The sequence below is a fragment of the Ictalurus punctatus genome, chromosome 5 (assembly GCF_001660625.3).
Source record: "Ictalurus punctatus breed USDA103 chromosome 5, Coco_2.0, whole genome shotgun sequence".
NCBI classification, from domain to species: domain Eukaryota; kingdom Metazoa; phylum Chordata; class Actinopteri; order Siluriformes; family Ictaluridae; genus Ictalurus; species Ictalurus punctatus.
The window spans coordinates 5269643-5292317 of record NC_030420.2 but is presented as its reverse complement, the minus strand read 5'-3'; the positions used below and the strand labels follow the sequence as shown (position 1 = coordinate 5292317).

General features: G+C 38.3%; 1 protein-coding gene across 3 annotated transcripts in view; it reads right to left on the bottom strand.

Moving 5' to 3' along the window:
• Window positions 1–21951, bottom strand: part of ntrk2a (neurotrophic tyrosine kinase, receptor, type 2a) — a 56856-nt gene extending 34905 nt beyond the window's left edge. The window contains exons 1-12 of one of the 3 annotated variants that reach the window (XM_017468708.3): window positions 21464–21951; window positions 18064–18138; window positions 17902–17973; window positions 17638–17706; window positions 16543–16691; window positions 12146–12282; window positions 11881–12013; window positions 10547–10846; window positions 8509–8538; window positions 8348–8359; window positions 7747–7784; window positions 7518–7617 (exon numbers count right to left, since the gene is read on the bottom strand). In XM_017468708.3, coding sequence (XP_017324197.1) covers window positions 7518–7617; window positions 7747–7784; window positions 8348–8359; window positions 8509–8538; window positions 10547–10846; window positions 11881–12013; window positions 12146–12282; window positions 16543–16691; window positions 17638–17706; window positions 17902–17973; window positions 18064–18138; window positions 21464–21672 — 1324 coding nt within the window. In that variant the 5' untranslated portion in view covers window positions 21673–21951. The remainder of the gene's footprint in view (window positions 1–7517; window positions 7618–7746; window positions 7785–8347; window positions 8360–8508; window positions 8539–10546; window positions 10847–11880; window positions 12014–12145; window positions 12283–16542; window positions 16692–17637; window positions 17707–17901; window positions 17974–18063; window positions 18139–21463) is intronic. The other 2 variants (XM_047155443.2, XM_047155444.2) reach the window with 2 other exon arrangements.
• Window positions 21952–22675: the final 724 nt, after the last annotated feature.

The following is a 22675-nucleotide window of genomic DNA, read 5'->3' as shown; positions in this document are numbered from 1 at the left end:
TCTTGTCAGGCAAAATCACACTATTACTGTGATTAAGTGCCTCTTTTTGGAAATATGAAGCAGTGATATTGAGTTATATGGTGATCACATCACGCATGGTCCTTATGGTTCTGTTAATAAAGCAAACTTAGCAATTGTTGTTAGTCTGTACATTGGTAAAAGCTAAATTGCCATGGTAACCGTACACCAGTATAAAGTCACAAAGTGAAGTTGGACTTGGGTTAACACTCAACTTTATCAATGCATACTGTACTGTAATTTGTATTGGACCAAAGTCAGACAGAAATGCTTTTACAGGTGCTTATGGCCTGGAAAATGTTTTACAGGCCTACATGGAGTCTCAGAAGTGCTTTCTGACTAACAGTATTCCTCTGAGTCTGAAGTGAACTTGATAGATGAGCGTAAGAGAGACTGAGAGAGAGAGAGAGAGAGTGCTATGTGAGAATGTGCTTCAGATAGGTAAGAGTGATATTAAAATGACTACATCTATCCACAAAAGGTTCCTAAAAGTTCTCAATACTAAGTCTCCATCTGCCGCAGACATTTTTTTCCCTCTGAGCTTTTCACACACAGTTCCTCACACTGTGCAGACAAAATGTGAGCGTTTCTTCATGTCTTTAAAATAAAAGCCACATGGCAAAATTAATCACAACAAGAGCAAAGAAAGCATGGATACCAAAACATGTAAATCCTGTAGCTAGGCAGCGTCAGGGTTAATAGGATTACATGGTTGTGGGTTTTAATCCTCTGCGGTTAACCAAACGTGCTGTTACGAGCAAACATGCTAAGGCACTGGATACTGATAGTGATTGGGGATTATGTGAATGATTCACTGTTTTTAATAACAATCAGGTGAACAGATTCACTGAATAGTTGGTAAACTGTGCAAACCATGTGAACAGGTTCATTGAGAATTTGTTAAACTGAATGAATCTGGTGAGCTGATTCGTTGAAGTGTTGTTAAACTGCGTGAATATGGTGAGCTGATTCGCTGAAGAGTTGTTAAACTGAGTGAATCTGGTGAGCTGATTCGCTGAAGAGTTGTTAAACTGAGTGAATCTGGTGAGCTGATTCGCTGAAGAGTTGTTAAACTGAGTGAATCTGGTGAGCTGATTCGCTGAAGAGTTGTTAAACTGAGTGAATCTGATGAGCTGATTTGCTGAAGAGTTGTTAAACTGAGTGAATGTGCTGAGCTGATTTGCTGAAGAGTTGTTAAACTGAGTGAATCAGGTGAGCTGATTCGCTGAAGAGTTGTTAAACTGAGTGAATCGCATGAACTGAATAACTGAAGAGTTGTTAAACTGAGTGAATCGCATGAACTGAATAACTGAAGAGTTGTTAATATGAGTACGAGGTGAACTGATTCTCATTCCACTACAAAAAAAACCTTTTTTTTTCATTTAGTGCTCTAAATATACCTGATAAAATGATGTAGAATAAAAAAAAGGAAATGGAAGTGATTTAATAAACAACTGTGTTTAAATTATCTAGTAGTTTGTTGATCATTTAGGAAATAGAACCAGCTAAATACATTAGAAACAAAAAACAAAAATCATATCTGTATGAGCAGGATTATAAAACAGTCTCAGAACTCGAGCGATGTAGCTGAGGTCGAGGAACTGTTAGAGCCTGGATTCACACACCATGCTAGCTTTTTTTTCCCCCAGTCCTTCCAGTTATTATTTATATATAACATATTAAATAATCATAAAAATAATAATAATATATAAATAATAATAATAATCCATCCATACTGGGTATCCTACACAGGATCGCAGGGAGCCTGGAGCCTACCCCAGGGAACTCGGGGTACAGGGCAGGGTACACCATGGACAAGGTGCCAAGAGTAGTTTTTTCTTATGCTCCGAAACTACCATCTGACCTTATAGAAGCCCAGTATTTTACTGTATTTAAAAATTCTCTCAAAACTTATTTCTTTAGGATATCTTTTACTTGATGACTTTATTATTTTTTTTGTTATTTAATTATTATTATTACTATTATTGTTATTAATATTGAATTGTATTCTATTATTAACTGCCTATATACTTTGTTTCATACCATTTACTTCTGGTTCTATTTTCTTTTCTTATGTAAAGCGCCTTGAGAGGCCTTTTTAAAGGTGTTATATAAAATAAAGTTTATTATTATTATTATTATTATTATTATTATAATAACTCATCGCAGGGCACAATCTCACACACATTCACACACCCATTCACACACCACGGAAAATTTGGAAATGTCAATCAGCCTACAATGCATGGCATTGGACTGGGGAGGAAACTGGAGTACCCGGAGGAAACCCCCGAAGCTCGTGGGAGAACATGCAAACTTTGTGCACTTGGGGCAGAGTTGGGATTTGAACCCCCAACCCCGGAGGTGCGAGGCAAATGTGCTAACCATTAAGCCAATAATAATAATAATAATAATAATAATAATAATAATAATAATAATAATATAAAAAAAGAATATTTAATTAAGGCCACGCCCACTTGGGGTTTCACTCTAAATACAGAAACAGATGCGGATATTTGGATCACAAAACAGATACAGCTATAGATAGTGTCAATGTGTCACGCCCCTAGTCATTACACAAATGGCGTTCGTGGAAAGTGCTAACGATATTTTCCTATTGTGATAATTTCAAGCCGTTAAGTCTGTTTCATGCAATCACAAACTGAACTCTTATGTAACGATCACCGAATTAATTTTTTTTACCATAAGTGCTAAAAAACCTCTCTATTTTCAATGCAAGAGTTCTGCGTTAACAAATTTGACCAACACAGTAACCTGTATCAGTTCAAGCTAATAGAAGTTAGCCATTTAAAAATCACGCTTCTGTGTTCAGAGCTTCTTTACGAATATGAGAATGTACGAGAACGATTTCTTTCTACGAACTCCGCTGTGCAGCTTTGCACCCTGCAGTTTGTGATTCATACTTTGTGGCAATGATTCATTTTTCGAGTGCGAGCGATGACTCTCGTTTCCATGACAACGGCGCATGTGGTGGGCAGGCAGGACCACCTCCCAACACACACAAACACACAGTGTTCGAGACGGGAGCGTGCTCTGAAAGGCCAACGGAAGTTGCAGCTCAGTGATAACAGTTTTCGGATCCGTGACTCACCGCAGGCTGAATTCGCCGTTTAAACCAGCGATTAAACCACGTTAAACACGCAAATCTGTCACAGACCACAGGAGGAAGTGGCAAAATCACGAAGAAAAAAAAAAAACGTGCCACTTTTATTTATCCCTGGGTTTTGGAGGAATTAATATGAGCTCGGAATAATCAATGCCATGATCCAAATACTGGTAAACCACAAAGCAATAAAAGTTCAGGATGGTGTATAAATAAAGCACATTAATATGGACATCATGAAAGAAGCAGTACATTAGGAACAGTTTAGACAAAATGAAATTTACTTTTAGTTTTCCGCCCCTGTACTCTAAACATAGGCATGTTCGGTGTCTGTATTTGTTTCTTTAGATTTGCTAAAGCTGGAGACATGATAATAATGCTGCTAGCAAGTAGGGGAAGTTTATAGCTAACTATTTTATCACTGGACTAAAAAAAATTCAACGTAAATCTCATTTTAAATACATTATCGTCCACCTCCTAGCCGAGTCTGCTGGACTAAAATCAAACATTATTCTGAGGAAGAAATTGACTTTGGTTAGTGGCAGCTAATTCATTAGGCATTTATTTGCCTTAGCCTGATCTCTGTCTAGTGTATCACAGTGCTGGAAACCATGTACCAAGTCTGTCTATGATACTGAACAATGTGGTTCATTTAGACATGCAGTTTTTCCTGACATCTAAATGTTCCCAGGATAAGTAGCGGAAGCCGGTTTTGTATTTCAGTCATGGAAGGCTAGTGGAATTGTGGCAAAGACTCAAGGATTCTCCTCTGCCTCTTTAGAAGACTTGAACGCTATTGAATCTAATTTCACAAAGCATGCTGAAGTACAGTACGTTTTATTTGCAAAAATGAACTGGCTATATTGAACTAAGCTAGCTTGTTTTCTTCTGCTAATGTCAGGTTAGACTAGCATCGATTCTAGCACGTAACATAAACTGGCTAGGCAGATAGTCAAATTCTACTGAATGGTAAATGTGGGTGTCTTTACAGGATATTTGACTTTAGTGTAAGCGTTAGTCATGAATATATCCTGCAAACAGGCAGAGATTGAATGTTGTTTTCGGGCAAAACGATGTAGCTGCTTTCAAGCGAAAATCATCTTCTAACTGTTTTAGAGAAATAATGTTACCTTCAGTAAGTTACTTTTATTTGCTTAATTTCCTCAGTTAAAAACATTGATTTTTTAAACTTTTTTATTACCTGAGTACATTAGGACATGAGAACCATTTCATGTGTAATATTTGGGAATATTAATAGATACTGCCATTTATATTTAGGGTAAATGTGTAGAAATATAGTCCTAGGTGTCATGTCATGGCAAACTAGCGTCTCCATTTCCCAGAATGCACCGCAAACTACAAACACTCCCGAAACTACACACAGACAGGTCACCTTGTCCTGAGGACTAAACACACACACCTGCTCACAATCACACCACACTATATAAGAGACTGTTCAGTCACTCTATATTTGCGAAGAGATATACTCAGTTTCTATTGTCTCTGTCGTTAAATAAGCCTTGCTGTTGTGTTGCTTTTCCAGTTATGATTCTGCTTGACCATAGACCTTGATTTCTGCCTTACCTGCTCTAGCCTGTTTACGTGATCGCCTGACCACTTCCTGTCTTTGTTGATGTTCTTTGCCTTGCCCTCTGGATATTACGCTCTTCAATAAAGCTCTTAACTGCGACTGCATCCATCCTAATACTCACTATATATTTATTGCAAATAGGTGTCACAAAATGTATAATTTTTCTACAAAATTTCCATTTTATTTTGTTAAAAAAAAAAAAAAAAATTGTCACTTTTAAGAGTTTCATTCCGCTCACCCTCATATATAATTTAATAGTTTACAATTAAATGTATGAGGGAAGCTTAAAGTCTTTTTATTTTTTAGAATAATGTCTTCATAACCTCAGCCAAGAAAAAGCAGACGTCTGCGTAGATGTCTGCCGACGGCTAATGATGCAAATGATTTTTCCCGAGCCGCTTTTCGTTTCCAAAGGAATTCCAGCGCAAGATAACACATGCAGTGCAAAAGCATGAAACACTGCGTTACACAACCAACTGTTTTCATCGACCTTAGAAATGTTGGGTCATGAGGCGCCTGGAATACATCCGGAGGTATTGTGTTAAATAAAACAATATGTTTTTTTGGCAGTCGTTGGTCATTAGTGATGCTTTTGCAGTCATTGGATTTGAAGACGCTATTATACATGGATTCGTTTCATCACAAATGTATCCTTCAAAGTGACGACGAAACATGCTTGCGAAATTGAATCTATTATAAATGTATAAAATGTCTGTCCTCCTCAAACCGACCTCATGCGGCTTCTCTTATAGGTGATGATGAACGACTTAAAAAAGACAAAAGGGAAGTAGGAAGAAGAAAAAAAAAGGAAGAAGCGGTCCCTGAGAGTGCTGAGCCAGTGGAGGGCCGATACTTCTGACCTTGACAAGCTCCATTGATTTCCGGACCAAAAAAAATTCCCCAAAGAAAACTGATACCTGCTCTTTGAATCATTGATAAGCACAAGGTTGCTGACTCGGACTCTCTCTCTCTTTTCCTCTCTCTCTTCCTCTTTTTTGTGGAGAGAGACCAGCACACCCAGACTTCCTGAATTCAAGGGCTTCAATTTCACCCCTCATCTTCCCCGTACTTCCACTGCGATCCAGCTTTTCTCTGCAGTTACAGCAAGGTCAGGACAGAGGAGCTACGCCCTGCATTTCGCCCTTGAGAGACAACGACGTTCATGCACAAATATTGTAAAGCAGACCACAGTGTGGAAAAAGAGCCTCTTAGGATATCTAGGATATCTAATCCGGCACTTCCGGACAGAAAAAAAACGCGAGAAACAATCGCAAACTCATTCATAAGGCAGCGCCTTTTAACGTTATATCCACAAGCTATGTTTACATGGAGGCCAGTACCAGTAATCTGGTTCAAAGCTCAAACCGAATAACAGAATAACAGGAAGTGGATAATTCATTTCATTACAGTCACTATAGGTGAACGATATCCAGTATACAGTATACGTATCTATTCTGACCGTCTCTCTTTTGCCGACTTTTATGGAAAAACAAACATGCAGCAGGAATATGTATCGTTACTGGTTGATCTCAACCATTTTTCAGTACTTCCATCCATTTATCCATCCATTTTCCATACCACAGATCCTACACAGAGTCGAGGGGAGCCAGGAGCCTAAACCAGGGAACTCAGGGCATAGGAAGGGGGGCATGGTGGCTTAGTAGTTAGCATATTTGCCTCCCACCTCCACCCTGTGTGAACAGATTTCATGTCCCCGTGCTTCAGGGGTTTCTGCCGGGTATTCTGGTGCTCTCCCCTAGTCCAAAGACTTGTGCTGATTGGCGTTCCCAGATTGTCATTCACACACTATGGACAATCTGTATTATGATCTACTATAATCCACTACAGACAATCTGTATTATACTGTATTATATATCCATATATATATATTATATATATATATTAACAATGGTCGTAATAAGTGCTCAGGATGGGCTATATTGCTTAGGGAAATCAGTAAAATATGCCGGAGATAAACCACTCAGAGTTACTGTTACTAATTTCAATTACTCATTGAGACATTCCTGGATAAATGCATCTACTGAGTTATCATCATTAGAGGACGGATATTATAATGTATTGCTGGGACGCTTATGCTGAATTTTCATCCTTATGTTTTTGTTTGCAAAGATTCAACGCTGCCTAAAGTAGTTGTGTTGTTGAGCTTTCTATCTATAAATGACTGAAATATATTAAGCTGACATATTGTCATTACTGTAACTGTAACATGATATCAGTTTGGATTGCATGTATCATGGATATAAATTGCTAAATGTAGGGTGCATATACGTAAATGTACTGGATTGATGAAAACCTGGCTACAGACAAACAGTACAGAGGTCCAGAACCCATCAACGTTTTCGCATCAAGAGTAAAAACTTTTTGTCAAACAATCATCTGAATGAACTGAAATATGAAAGATTTTCTCCACACAAACCTGCTATCAACGTAAGTGACATGCCCAGTGCAACGTTTCAAAACCAGCACCTCTAACGTTAAGCCTTCTAGTAAGCGTAAGCGTCAGTAGAAAGCCCACAGGTGGTACAAAAGCAGCAGAGAAGACGTACAGCTCTCCGAGATTAGCTGGTTAAAGAAAGAATCGGGGAGTGTTAAGCAATTAGTAGAGCACAGAGAACAAGATGAGGAACAGCCTCCCACTTCATCCCTTCTATTGAAGCATTTCTGAAGCTTTCATCCCTAAGGACCCACTTCCAAACCCAACACAATGTGTCCTGTCCGGAGCTGGGACACTTGGAGGAGACGAGAGCCCAGACGAGTGCTTACCTTTAATTCCGAACTTTGAATTGCGGCCAAACTTGAGGACGACCAGCATCAGGACAAAGCCGGTGAATGTAACAACGGCGATTCCCACGACCACGTACACCTACGGGATGGAACACAGCGTGTATAGACGGCATTCCCACACTCTCTCTCACACACACAGACACTCTGAATATCAAATACTACAAAGACTGGGCCATTCTCATTAGTGCATGGTGAATGAAACACTCACAGCAACTCGGTCCTCAGGTGGCTCAAGAGGCGTGTCATCTGCGTCGAGAAAAAGAGCGACGATAAGGAAATGTCCACTCGATGGGAATGTACTGTGTATCTTTTTTTTTTGGATCAAGGTTTCTTTATTAACATTTTTCAAATTAAACATACAACACCAGCCAAACAGACAGAAACCCCCCGACCCCCCCCCCCCCCCCCCCCCCCCCCCCCCGTGCCAGACATACATGTTACATATTATAAAGCCAGACCACCATGGAAGAGAGCAAAAGAAACAATATTCTAGACAATGATCACATAACAATACTGTCAGCATCCACGTCTCTGACAAAGAACAAAAAAGGTTGCCAGATTCTGTGAAATTTCCCAGTTTCCCCCCTGACAGTGTACCTAATCTTTTCCAACTTAAGATGAGACATGACTTCCTTTACCCAATGACCATACACTGGTGGAGCAGGATCCTTCAATCTAAACAATATTAATCTCCTGGCCAGGAGACTGTGTATCTTTTTTTGTATTATTATTTTTTAAACTTTTGAATAACACTCATTAGTGGTGTCATGCTATTTGTGTGTGAGTGTAGATGTGTACTTTCATTGTACCTGTAGTAGGGTCTTGAAAGGATGCAGGGAGACCAAAAAAAAGAAAAGAATGGAGAAAATTGAAAATGAATAAAGGCCAAAAATTTACACAATACAGTACACAACATATTTTATACACAAGACTGTATGTGGTCTGTCAAATATAAAATACAACAACTCACCGTAGTAGAGTGAATCCGTGGCTGTTGTATCTTTGGGTTTGATGCGAAAAGAAAACGGATGCACCTTGTTTATCCTCCATTATATAATATGTATTTCTGATATGAAGCTTAACTATGTTTTAACATGACTGTTACAAAGTGCAGACGCTGGAGACTCCTTCAAAAAATGTTAAATAAACATCTCCAGAGTAAACCTGTAGTGATGTCATGGTTAAAAATAAGCTTAGTTACCATACAAAAATTTACCATTAAAGCACCGTCGTACGGAAACCCATTTCCGTCATGGAGGGGAAAAATGTTAAAAGGTAACTGCGACTTTACATCTCGCAATTCTGACTGTATTTCTCGCAAGTTCGAGTTTACAGCTCACAATTCTGACTGTATTTTCTCCCGATTTGGACATCCTCTTGAAGCAGTACCTGAAATGTGACTAACTTCAGGTAACGAGCGTGTGCTAGCATCCGGTTGTCCTTGTCTTGACTAGCTGATGAGTGTTGTTCTTACTGTATATAGCCTGTTCGTAGACAATGATTGATGCCTTGTCAGTGCATTCTTTGTAACTCTTTGTAAATGTCACATGGATGTCTAAATTGCGAGGATAAAAAAGTCAAAATTGTGCGATATGAACTCGTAACTGCGTGAGAAAAAAGTCAGAATTGAAAAGAAAATTTGAGATTTTGTTACCTCAAAATTGCGAGAACAAAGTCAGAATTGCGAGATTTAAACTCGTAATTGCAGGAAATAAAGTCAGAATTGCGAGATATAAAGTCGTAATTGCAGGAAATAAAGTCAGAATTGCGAGATTTAAACTCGTAATTGCAGGAAATAAAGTCAGAATTGCGAGATTTAAACTCGTAATTGCAGGAAATAAAGTCAGAATTGCGAGATATAAAGTCGTAATTGCAGGAAATAAAGTCAGAATTGCGAGATTTAAACTCGTAATTGCAGGAAATAAAGTCAGAATTGCGAGATTTAAACTCGTAATTGCAGGAAATAAAGTCAGAATTGCGAGATTTAAACTCGTAATTGCAGGAAATAAAGTCAGAATTGCGAGATTTAAACTCGTAATTGAAGGAAATATAGTCAGAATTGCGAGATTTAAACTCGTAATTGCAGGAAATAAAGTCATAATTGCGAGATATAAACTCGTAATTGCAGGAAATAAAGTCAGAATTGCGAGATATAAAGTCGCAATTACAGTACCTTTTTTTATTTTTTGTCTCCGTGTCAGAAAAGGGCTTCCGTACTATAGTAACGCCATCATAGTGTGAAGAACAGCTACTATGAGGTAACACGCTACAATTTTGTTAGTATCATGGTTCAGAGTTTAGTAACTCTCGTTATAGTAAAACCATCTCAAGCTGTACATTTCTAGTCAATTTAGTAAAGGTTTGTTGCTTCTCAACTAACAGCAAATGTTATTTCGGAACGTATTCAAAAGGTTCTAAGAAGGTCGTGTTGTAACATTACAAACATCATGTCAGAATTACAGAAACGATTGTTCCTGTCCTTATCAAATTCTCTAATCACTCTAATCACTCACTGAAAGCTCTGACTTGACTCTGCGTGATATCACATTATACTAAAAATTAAAAATTAAAAAAACAATGACAGCGGTTTCTACAGTTATAGTAAAAGGAAAACCTTTGACATGACATTTTCGAAGAAATATATGAAGAGCTAGGAGTAGATTAGCCGCTCTGTCTTCTCGTAATTTCCGTAATTCCGACATGACAAAAACTTTCAGTGCGATATTTGGAATGTTTCCAGGTCAACAAAAAACTAACCCGGTACAAATGTTTGTATTAACAAAGATTTCTGTTTTTTTTTTTTTTAAATACTGCAACATTGTAAAACTTGACAGATTGTACTTGATAGTAAGGTAAAGTTAGTAAAACTTAAATTATTCAGACACAGGAAGTTTAAACCTAACAAAGGTAGGCATTTTTTAGCAACTCATTAAATAAGTAATCTAAGTTGATATACTATTAGTGATGCTAAAGATTGACTCAACTTGGATTTTTGACAGAGAACTCACCGTTCCAGGGGTTGTGCATGAAGTGGGCATTTACAACTTTGCAGTCGTTGCCGTAACGGTTGCTGGCCAGCAGCTTGTACTCGCCATTGTTGATGTGCGTGGGGTTGTCGAGCTGCAGGCAGCCGTGGTACTCGTGCTCGGAGTAATCGTGGATCCGGGTTCTGATGAAGGCCCCCTCAATCAGAGGCTCACCCCGTAACTGCCACTGCAGCTTCGGCTGTGGGTTGCCAGATACACTGAAGGGAATGCACCAGTGGTGGTCGGAGATGGCGTCCATGAGCTTGCTGATTGTCGGAGCGACTGGCGCCAACATGCGAAAGAAACAGAACAAACACGCTCTCATTTTTAAACATTTCTTGCATTATATTGTGAGGTTTCATTTACAGGTAACACATTTTTGTAGAATATGTTAACAAACTCTTCAACTAAGCTCTAAATTTGCAGAATTAGTCCTTTCAGAAAACTGACTACTTTTTCAGAGGGAAGGATTTCCTTCTGATTGAGCATTGACACCAGAAGCCCTTCTAGAATACATCAGTAATCAGAATTGCTTTTTTAATTGTATTACTCCAAAAGTTTGAAAGTTTAAAAACTTTTATAGGGTTTTCATTCATGGTTTTTTCATGAGCATGTCAGTTACATATATATACAGAGAGAGAGAGAGAGAGAGAGAGAGAGAGAGAGATCCATGTTTTGAAAGGTTTATTTACAGAATTCAGTGACTACCCTTAAACTTCTATAATAATTGAGTTTAATGTGAGTCTCAAAACAGGGATATACTTGTGTATAGTGATTAAATATAAGCTACAGATGCAGTGGATGGAGACTGATTGAAAAACACTGGAGTTCCTTTAATTATATTCATTTTAATACTGAGGGCTGGAAAGAGTTTTCACGTTTTTTTGTTTTTTTTACAACGTTTGAAATCAAACAAAAATCTGCAATAAAACACTCAGGGACGTGCTGTTACAGAAAATGACTCAACGGAGTGATTTCTTCACAGGAAGTACTAAAGTGAAGTAAAGGAAGTACTTATGCTCATTTTTAATCACCGAGCTAAACGCCATAACGTTTTATCCGGATTATTGTATTGAAGAGACTGTAACGCCTCGTCTTTATATTTTTGCAGAACAGAGTGCTTTGCTTTTATCATTAGTCATGAAATATTTCCAGCTTTTGTGTCATCTGTCATTTGCACACCAAAGTACACTAGGCTTACGTCACAGAGTATCACGTGGTATCATGCATTTTTTACAAGAACGAGTAAATGAGCACTGTATCGGACCGGTCCGCAATATCGGCATCGGCGCCGCGTCCCTACATTTTGAACTCACAGTGAATGTCGAGATGCAGAGAGGCTTCACTCTCCCCTGCTGTGTTGTCAGAGCTGCAAGTGATTTTGCATTCGTTGTCCAGGGATGAGAGATCTTTGAGTCTGAGTATAGAGGTCTGTCCCGTAGTCACAATCTGAGAGAGCGAGAGAGAGAGAGAGAGAGAGAGAGAGAGAGAGAGAGACATGAGGTATATGGAGACTGTAAATGCAACTTGCTAAAAATAAACAATGATCAATTTGCAGACAGATAGCAAGGCATGGATTACCTCATGGCTGGAATTGAGTGGGCAGGTGATCCAGTTGAGATCGGGCGTGGGCATTCCTGAGGCATTACAGCTCAGTGTTATGTTCGAACCTGCCATCAGGGTGACGCTTTTAGGATGAAGGCTGACTGTGGGGACAACTGTAGAGAAAAATAGACAAACAAGTTGAGACTATGTTCTACCACAGGTGTTGAACTCTTGTCAAGTCATGACCGGACACGGATAAGACAAGTCAGGTTTTCTTTTGCCAGTGACAACTATAATGAACAACACAGAGGCCTTCATGCATATAATCATAGGGTGAAAATCCTAATGTCCAAGGTGTCTTCCGACACAGCTACTACGACTCTCTGGGACTTTCCAGTTCCTTCCAAGCTCCTCAGATGACAATCTTTCCATCATTGAAGACAAACATCCTCCTCAAAACCAATGTTATTTCCAAAATTCCGTCGGAAACCATCAAATAGCTGCATAATCTTTGTGAGTATCTTACACAGCACCTACTTGACCTTGATCAAGCTGTGCACTAATGACACTTGACCTGTATTGCAAGCCAGTGTGAATCAAAACAGCATGTTTGCATTAGTTATTGCCCATTTTTCTTCTCGTTCGGGGAGAACATGGAAACGGAGAGCTTTTGGCCACAACCCAGAAGATGCCCATGGAGGAGCGTCATTGCTAAATGTGTCTTTGTCTTTGTAATCTGGGGATTCTCTCTCTTTCTCTCTCTCTCTCTCTCTCCCAGCCTTTCGCAGCCTCCTTATTCTCTCTCAGTCACTTGTTCTCTCTTTCTCTGCCCCTTTAGGCTAGGATTGCTTAAAATAGACAGTTGTGGATCAATAAGTATCAGGGTCTTTAGCCCTCAGTCTGAGGATTACCGCTGAATGAGACCCGGCTTGTCTGACAACCACATATTACATAGATGGAAGGAATGTCTACGAAGATTCTCATTCTTTCAGGACATTTTGAATAGTAGTAGTAGTAGTACGTCAAGTTAACCGAACTTGTGTGTTACATCTCTAATTAGCAAGATCATAGAAAACAACATTCCGGGTTGTACAAACACAGATAGATTGACTTACTAATTACTACAATACTGAAAAATGAGATATTTCACACAAAAATACATAAATGCTAGTTATTCCGGTTCATTCAAATGAGATAAATGCTAACGGATCTTTGCTAGCTTTTAGAAAATTAGCATTTTAAGCAATATAGCCATAGTCTGGGTTAGGCTTAGTCCCAAAAGCCATTCGAGAGAACATTCTCGAGCATCATCTGCTTGTCGCTAATCACTGAGCTTCTCCAAATGTTTTCGCCTACACTCTTTAAAAAAAAGAGGAGTCTCTCAGGAGTTCTTTGTGTGGTTAACGGTTTTGGGTTATCTGAAACCATTTTGCGAATGGGAAATCCTCTCCTCTAGGGTTATATACATAGAATTGTTAAAAGATCCTTCAGACCAACAAACCAAAGAGTTTGAAGGTTAAATAAAACGACTTAAGAGCAGCCAAAGAATGCCAGTTGTAGTTTTGAGTTTTTGTTATATCATTGACAGAAATTGACAACTGCCCTTAAACTTCTATTATACGTGAGTTTAAAGTAAACAGATTTTTTGTTAGTGTCTCAGCACAATAACAACAATAATAATAATATTAGAATATTGTCCACTCAAGCCAAACTGCAACCCAAAATTGATTTGTACATAATTCTAATAGAAAGTGTGATAGATTTATCTGTTTTACTAAGAGTGTACCTAGAGAAGTATTAACTGGCACCTTTTAGTGACCAAGTACTAAAATACTAACACTTATAAATACAAAAAATTCGAAACTACTAACATTTATAAAATTCTAAAAATATTAAATATAAAAATCTTTACATTTAGCAACCACTTAAAGTCCCCACGAAGTGCCTTGAAACGCGTAACGTTATTCGATGTGTCAACATAATTTCCACTGAAACAGGAAGTCAGGGCGTGACATTTGGAGTGGGTCCTCCCCCTTTTTAAATAACCAATAGTGTTTAGCTTACCTCACAGCCCGGGATACGCCGTGCTTGACAGTTAGTACCATGGATTTTTTTATAATGTCGAGGGCGGGACACTTCAGATTCTAGGGAGCATTTGATTGGACAGAATGTCATCAAAATTGTTGATACGTATTGGTGGTAGAGAGAGACTGTAAATTTTGAATGCATATATCTTCTAAATGTGAATTTTGCCATTGATTTGGAGCGCACTAGCTTATAGATAACCTTAAGGTTTACATATTCATACTAAAATGCACAAAACATCAATTCTGATTTAATGGGGACTTTGGACACTTGAGTGACTGAGTACGTTTAGTGACAATTAACGACCAAGTATATGTAGGCCTACATGTGTTTTCTGCAGCTGGTGAGGTTTTGATGCACTATGCAATGCTGAAAAAAGTTTTAGTTTTAATAAGCACATTCTGGTTTTTATATTGTTCTGAATTAACAGCCAAAATGACCTCAGATTATAGCTATTACAGCACTGTTAGTCAGTCTGACTGACATTTCCACAGCTGAAAGAACTTGGGGCCAAAAATTAAATGGTGGACAAGAACGCCTTTTGTCCTGAGGCTCCAGATTATTTCGGATTTGTTTTTCCAATTAATTCATGATAATGTGACTTGACTGGTCTTATGTTAACAAAATGGTTTCATCGATTGATACCTAAATTAATATCGAAAACATTCTTTCTGAACACGCTTCGTCAGTAGCCTTCAACGTTGCACCAAACTACAAAAATAATCAAATTATAAAATACTGATAATAAAATCTCCAGTAAAGACCTGATTAATGGATTCGTCACCTGTTGGTTTAATTTGCCTATATGTGGCAATGAAACTAAGATAAGTAACACTTTCTATAAGGCTCCATATAATGCCATGTGATGTCCTGCATAACCGTTATCAAAACAAATGGTCTATTTGTTATCTTTAAAATGTCATTCATATTATTGGTATGTTGTAAGACACTATTAGCTATAATTTTTTTTAAATGCAACATGGAAACAATTTCAGATGAATTCCACATAAATGTAGCACCTACTTAACCTTGAAGGAACAGGAAACTTGGTGTTGTTCTTGTCTTTTTTGGATGTACTGTAAGCTTTCAAACTGCATGAAACGTGAATAATTTAACATTCACTTTACTCGAAGCATTCAAAGATGACGTTTTAAATGTCAAAAATATTTTTTTATAATAGTTCATATATATTACAGTTGCTTTCTAATCATGCACAGATTATTAGCAGTTTTAAACGTACAGTATTTGGCATTGTAATAATAATAAGGTAATTATGATAATGTAATAATGACACTTAACTGGCTGCAATTTGAATTCATATGAATAATATAAATATGAATTTTCTGCCCTGACCACACAAAAAAAGAATTTAATTGAGGATTTATAATTTTATCGTTTCATCATTTTATTGAGGAAGAGTAAATACATATTCAATAAATATTCAGTTTCACTTGTTATTGCTGAACTCCTGAGTTTAACTGAAATGTCGCTTGTTTCGCTTGATTACTGAACATTTTAGCACACAACCTCATCTTCATAATTAGAGCAATACCTGTAATATTCATTGGTCAAAAAAAGAATAAAACAAAAGAGGTGAGTGTAAGTTTCTCTTACAACCCCATTTGTAAATCAAATCAAACGACCCTGCATGGGCTCGTGACCCCTCGATTGGGATCCTCTGCATTACATGATTATGAGTTATGAAGGAATTTCATACAGCACATTATTAGAGCTTTATGAAACATTTCTATTCTCAAAAATGCTTACTAGGAATCATTAACAACTTGCAAAGACTTACAAGTTCAGTTAATAATCATTATGAATGTGTAACCATAAGATCTGTAGGTTGATAATCGATCCTCCTTTATATATATATATATATATATATATATATATATATATATATATATATATATATATATATATATATAGAGAGAGAGAGAGAGAGAGAGAGAGAGAGAGATTGTCAGGACATTATAGTCACTCATCAGCAATTAATGAATAAAATGCCAATCACTAAGGACAATGACAGTAAATAGAAGCAATAACTTGTGAATTTATATCTGATATAATTTGGTAGGCTTAAAGCACTGACGATCCTTAATTGTTTTTTTTAAATAGGATCAGAGCAAGAACTTGTATTTTAGATAGGTTCAATGGTTGGGGGGAAAAAAACCCCCCAACCTATCATTAGAATGCAATTGCTACAAATCTGTTCCAGACTTGCAAACAACTTGAGCTCCAGTCCACTGGCATGTTAATGCACAGTCCTGCACAAATCTCTTTATCTGTGACCGTGCAGTTCACCGAAAACCTGGAATGCTCCTTTAATTAAAATGGATTCGTACCACAGTTGGGCAGAGTGAGCTTGGACAGATGCCTCCTCTTCCCTCCTTCCTCCACACACATGAGCTCGGCTGCCTCGGACTCGTCGCCTCTCCCCTGCTTCATCCACATGTTCTCACACGAGCACTGCAGCGGGTTTCCAGACAGCAGCCTGAAACACACCATCCATGTGAGGAGACAAGGATTTTATACACATATACACATGACACTTTAATTTCACAAATATGAAACTGGGAAACGCATCAAGATGGCATTGCGGATAAATTCTGGAAAAGAGTACAACCAAACTTCACCAGGATTGTGTTTTTCTGCCATTAATATGCTCTATTTTAAGGTAACCAAAATGCATTTTACCAGAGTTATGAGGAAATATTCTTATTTAGACTTCTTTATAACCTTTCTGCCTGTAAAGATGTTAAGAAAAAGGGAGCAAGTTTAACAAGCACAGTGGGAAAAAAAAATAGTCTGGCGTTAAGATGTCTAGCTAAGAGTGATTTCCGCACACGGTGAATTTTTCAAGTTGGTGGATTGCTACGTGCCAGAGCAAAATGGACAGAAGCCTAATCAATTCAATTTGTAAGCAGATACTGGCAATCAAAATGTCCGCTCCGCTCCTGCGCCATCAAATCCTCATCAAAACAGAGAAGAGCACTTACAGAAGAGGTTTAAAATGCTTTAATGACCTAATGAAAAGAAATGAATCGTGAGAAATTTAGTCAACAGAACAGAACTGACTGAATGAATCTAATCGAATCACAACGAATCACCTTTTACCTCGGGTGATGAGACAGAGGCCGATGTGGCTGATGCCGATAATCAAAGTGAGAACTCATTTCCTGAACTTCTAATTCTTCAAAATTGGCCAGTAATGTCGTTTTTCCCACAAGTAGATGTAATAGATTATAAATGTAAAGGTAGATGCAGAATTCTCTGAATGAAATCTTTAAATGCAACAGAATGCGAGAAGTTTACTTCTTATTGCTAAAGAGAAAGATACTTTAGTAGATTTCAGAACTATATATAGCATTAAATGCCACAATCTGACCATACTAATGGTTTTCCTAGACCACCAAACAAATATCACTGATATGACTCACAGGGAGGAAATGTTCAGATGGTGAACGGTCTTCCAGGAGAGTGATGACAGATTGTTATCCTTCAGGTTCCTGCAACATGACAGTTACAATCATCACTGCAACTACAAAAACGACATGCTAGGAGGAGATTTTGAAACCATTCATCATGATTTCATTCCTGGAGCTTGTTACACTTTTTTTTTGTTTGTTTGCCCCCCCCCCAATACTCAAAAGTAGAACCATGTAATTATTAAACATAGTGATGAAAATATATATCGCACATACAGGTATTGCAGTTTGACGTTGTTCTGAAATGCCTTCCGTGACACGTACGTAAGCCTCGTGTTGGTCACTGTCCTGTTGGGGAAAGCAACGATAAACACAATGTCAATCTGTATAGACGTGAAGAGCTCGAATTTGCAATCTCGACTGTCCTGAACTACTTACAGATTTCTGAGGTTGCGGTAGAAGGTCAGGTCTTTATCATTGATGGAGGAGAAGCTGCTCTGGTTAGCAATATATCTGTCAATTAGACCAGAAAGCAGATCTTACAAAGAAACAAACAAATGGGTGTGGACAGTTGTTGAACAAAATACTACACTGCCGTTGAGATCTGTAGCCGTCAGTCATTTACACATGATACAATGTTCCAACATCTTGAGGAATTCAAGCCTGGTAGTGTTAATGCTGCTCTGAAGGCCACAGGGGCATGACTAGAACAACTTTTTTTTATTTTTACAATGCAAATACTAATATCTATATAATATATATGGTAGAATAACTAAACGCAGTATGGGAAAAATAAACCTAGGCCTATATCGTAAATGGTTTAACATGATCACATGAATACATATTAATATGCTTAGAAGCTGGGCATGAAAACATGCAACTTCATTTCCATTATTCAAATTCTTTCGTTTTCGTTTTTTAAATCTGGATAAACGACAGCTGGTCTTTTATCCAATCTTCAACTGTCTAGTTTTGGTGAGTCTGTGCCCACTGTAGCCTCCCACTCATGTTCATCATAGACAGAATGTAACCTGATGTGGTCTTCTGCTCTTGTGGTGCATCTACCTCGATGTGTGACATGTTCTTCCTGTTCTGAGCTACTTTCTGTTCACCATGGGTGTAAAGAGTGATTATTTGAGTTACCAGACCCTCCCTGTCAGCTTAAACCAGTCTGGCTGTGCTCTTCTGAGCTCCTCTGTCATCTAAGATGCTGAAAAGCCATTTCTTCCCACAGAACTGCATAAACTCTAGAGACTGTTGTGTGTGAAAATCCCAGGAGAACGGCAGATTTCTGAAATACTCAAAACCAGCCCATCTGGCACCAACGACCACGCCACAGCCACAGCCACCAAGATCACATTTTCCCCCCCATTCTGATATTTAATGTGAACATGAAGTGTATGTGCATTAAATGAATATTAACAATTATTTTATATTTGTGTACTTTTTATCTCCTTATTTTTGTACTTATATATATTTTGACTTCATCTTTCATTTCATACTTGGTGCATTTTTTTTTAAAATTCACATTACTTTTATTATTGTATACATTTATTCATTTATGTTTCCTTACTTATTGTACAGCACTTTGATCTACCATGTGTATGAAAAATGCTCTTTAAATAAAGCAATATTATTATTATTATTATTTTTATTATTATTATTATTATTATTATTATTATTATTATTATCATTGTTGTTGTTGTTGTTAATATAAGAATTTTAATTGTAATTGCATTTACAGAAGTATATAAGCTAATATTATTTATACTTTGATTACATTTTACCACACAACTTTTTACAGTGTGATTTTTATGTGATGAAACACCCCTCATATAAATACTAATCAGAAGGATGCTTGGATGCTCACTGTGCAACACAGTTAAAATAATTTGTGACTGGTTTGCACAGATTGCCTATTGTGCAATCACTGATGTGATGTATTGTGCATCAACTAAACCTCCTGCTTTTTTTTTTTTTTTGTGGTTTCCTTTGATACCCGGTCAACAAGGTCACCATGCCTTTGCTGTGGTTTCCTTTCATGTTATTGCAAAATTTTCCGCCTGATTCTGTTTTACTGGATGAAATGTTAATCAAATAAACACAGAGGGATAAAAATAAAAATAAAAAAAAAAACTACAGGAAAGCATGGGGGGCTTCAGTGCAACGACCTTCAAGTCACTGTCCTCAATCCAAAAACCAGCAGCGACATTAAAGCTATCTAAATAGTTCCTATTTGCATTGCAACAGGAGCCAAACTGGAGCAAAGCGCATGTAATACACGTTAAATAAAGGATTCAAATCATCAATGGTTTACATTTGAACAGTGAATTGACTTTTCTGTTTCGCAGCCTTTGAAACCACGTCTGTTCCCTTGTTTCACAACTGAACGCATTCACTACATCTTAGCGTTTTATGCTCGATCGCAAGTTTTAAATTTCCAAAGCTGCTTTTTCAGGGTGAACCGGAAGCTGACTTTAGGCCTATATCATCACACGACAAAACGTGAATTGTGGAACGGACTCTAATCACGTAATGTAAATAAAGCTCGAAATTCATGCGACACGTTGGCGCTAATTCGACAAGTAAGTGTTTGAACACTGTGATAAAGAGTTTATACAACAGCGTAACAACAACAAAAAAAACCTATAGTGAATAAATGATATTTTACAGTGGAATGAACCAAAATCTTTACTCATATATAAAAATAATATGTTTTATTATATAAAATTAACCTCATACGAAATAAAGATTATGGTTCACAATGGTTCATAATTCGAACTCTGAAACATTGCATTTATTTATTTATGTATTTTACTGTTTATTTACTGTGTATATATTTGAATATATATATATATATATATATATATATATATATATATATATATATATATATATATATATATATATTTCTTCTGGAACTCAATTCATGGATCTTGTATGGTAGCACTACTTGTATTGTTCTCTGCTTGATATATTGCTTTGCTTGTATTTTCTCATCTGTAAGTCGCTTTGGATAAAAGCGTCTGCTAAATGAATAAATGTAAATGTAAATGTAAATATAGGCGACACAATAAATACATATTTGACATATTCGACCTGCGCTTTGTTCATTCGCACAATACTACTATTGCACTTCTGGTGAATGCTAAACTGCATTATTTCCTTGCTGAGTACCTGTACTGTGCAATGACAGTAAAGTTGTATCTAACGATCTAGTAACGTAATTATTCGATGCAAGTGTTTGAGAACTGGTTCCAACACTGCAGGTAAGAATTTCCACCAAATGTCAAAGTTGTCTGTGTGCACTGTTTCTTGTTGAAGCTTTCATGATCAGTTGATTTTAAGATCAAATCCATGTTTCATGCTATAGGCCTAGACAGTAAAAGGTTGGCCTTGTGTTGTGCAGTACATCCGAAACATTCTGTCAGATGGTTGTTGGTTGTTTTGGAAGCAGCACTTTAATTACAACATGTCAACCACAGAAACAAGCAACCCATCTTTCACCTTCTATTCTCTCGTGTAATAATATCTTCTGAAATCATATTTCTTTTCATTCAGGTTCGTTTAAGCTGCAATATCACTAATGCAGAAACGCACATCGTTTGTGACATGTGTCACACAGAAGCATTCGGTGCATGTCTAACTGACTTTCATGTCAGCTTCCTTCCTCGTCCTTGATGATACAAGTGATGACTGAACAACACGCTCGCGCTGAGTGCGGTTGTTAGGATTATTATTGTGTTATCCCACATACCTCAGTGATGGTTAAACTCAGGTAGGTTGGTTTTGTTTTTTTTTGTTTTTTAATGATAAGGAAGAAAAGCTGCGCGCTCACATGTCGGTGATGTTCTCCATCTCGGGCTCGCTGAGCGCAGGGAAAGCCGCAATGCTGCGCTCGGTGTCGGCGCAGTAAATTCTGAAGCCCGTGCACGTGCAGGCGGTGGGACACGACTCCGCGGGCCTCCAGAGCGCGAGCGCAACAGCGGCGCACACCAGCCGCCAGCCCGCCATGCCGAAACCGGAGCCCGGGCGCAGCAGGTTCATCCCCGCTTCTGCGACGCCAGATTTATTGAGGATTGCCTCTCACGCGCCACTTGTTGTCTGTGTGTGTGTCTTTAAACGGGTCCCTTAAAATCCTTTCCACGTTCTTGAAGTGCGTTTCTTTCTAGCTGTTTCCGTGTCTGGGATATGCCGACCTCCTGCAAAAAGCTTAGAGCGCGCCGAGGTGCTCGCTTTAGGAGGATTACAGACGAGGCGTAGTATAGCGCGCGCGCGTCGGGAAGAAGCGCCGCTTGTCGGAGGAGCGGATGCGCGAGCGCGACGAAAAGGGGAGGAGCTGGGGCGCGCGTGAGGGGAGACATGACCATCATACAGTACACGCGAAGGATGGGTTCTGGACAGCGCACGCGTCACGTAGTGGAAAGGCTACCAAACGCATCGTGGTCTAGTAAGAGCTGGGAAGAGGTTCTGCAGAGCTGGGATGTATATTGAGTTATGACTTATGCACGTGTCCTGTACACTTACAACTCAAGTCCATTGCATTGCTCATGTTCTTAGGATGTTCAGGCTTCAGGTTGTGCTTTAATCGGGCAGTGGTGAATCCAAAGCTCATCCCTGGAAGACTAGGTGCACCGTATGCACATTCACACAGCGGGGTAATAGCGTAGTCAATCTGACATGCATGTGGACAGTTCGGGGAAACCAGACAACCCAGATGAAACCCATGTGGACACCGGAAGAACATGCAACTCCTCACAGACGGGATCTTAAAGCAGGATTGGACACGCAGGAGCATCATCCTGCCAATCTTTGTTTAGGACATGTTCGAGTAAACGAGTGCGTGTACGTAGATACTTCTAGGCATTTTTCATTGTTGTGGTTTGGCTCCATTTGCCCCTTTAGAACACAGGATATTGTAATGGCGCTTGAAAGCTGACAATAGTATATGAGTTATGAATTTCGTATATTATATACACATCCATTCCATCCATTCATTTTCCATCCCACTTATTCGAAACAGGGTTGCAGGGAGCCTGGAGCCCAGGGA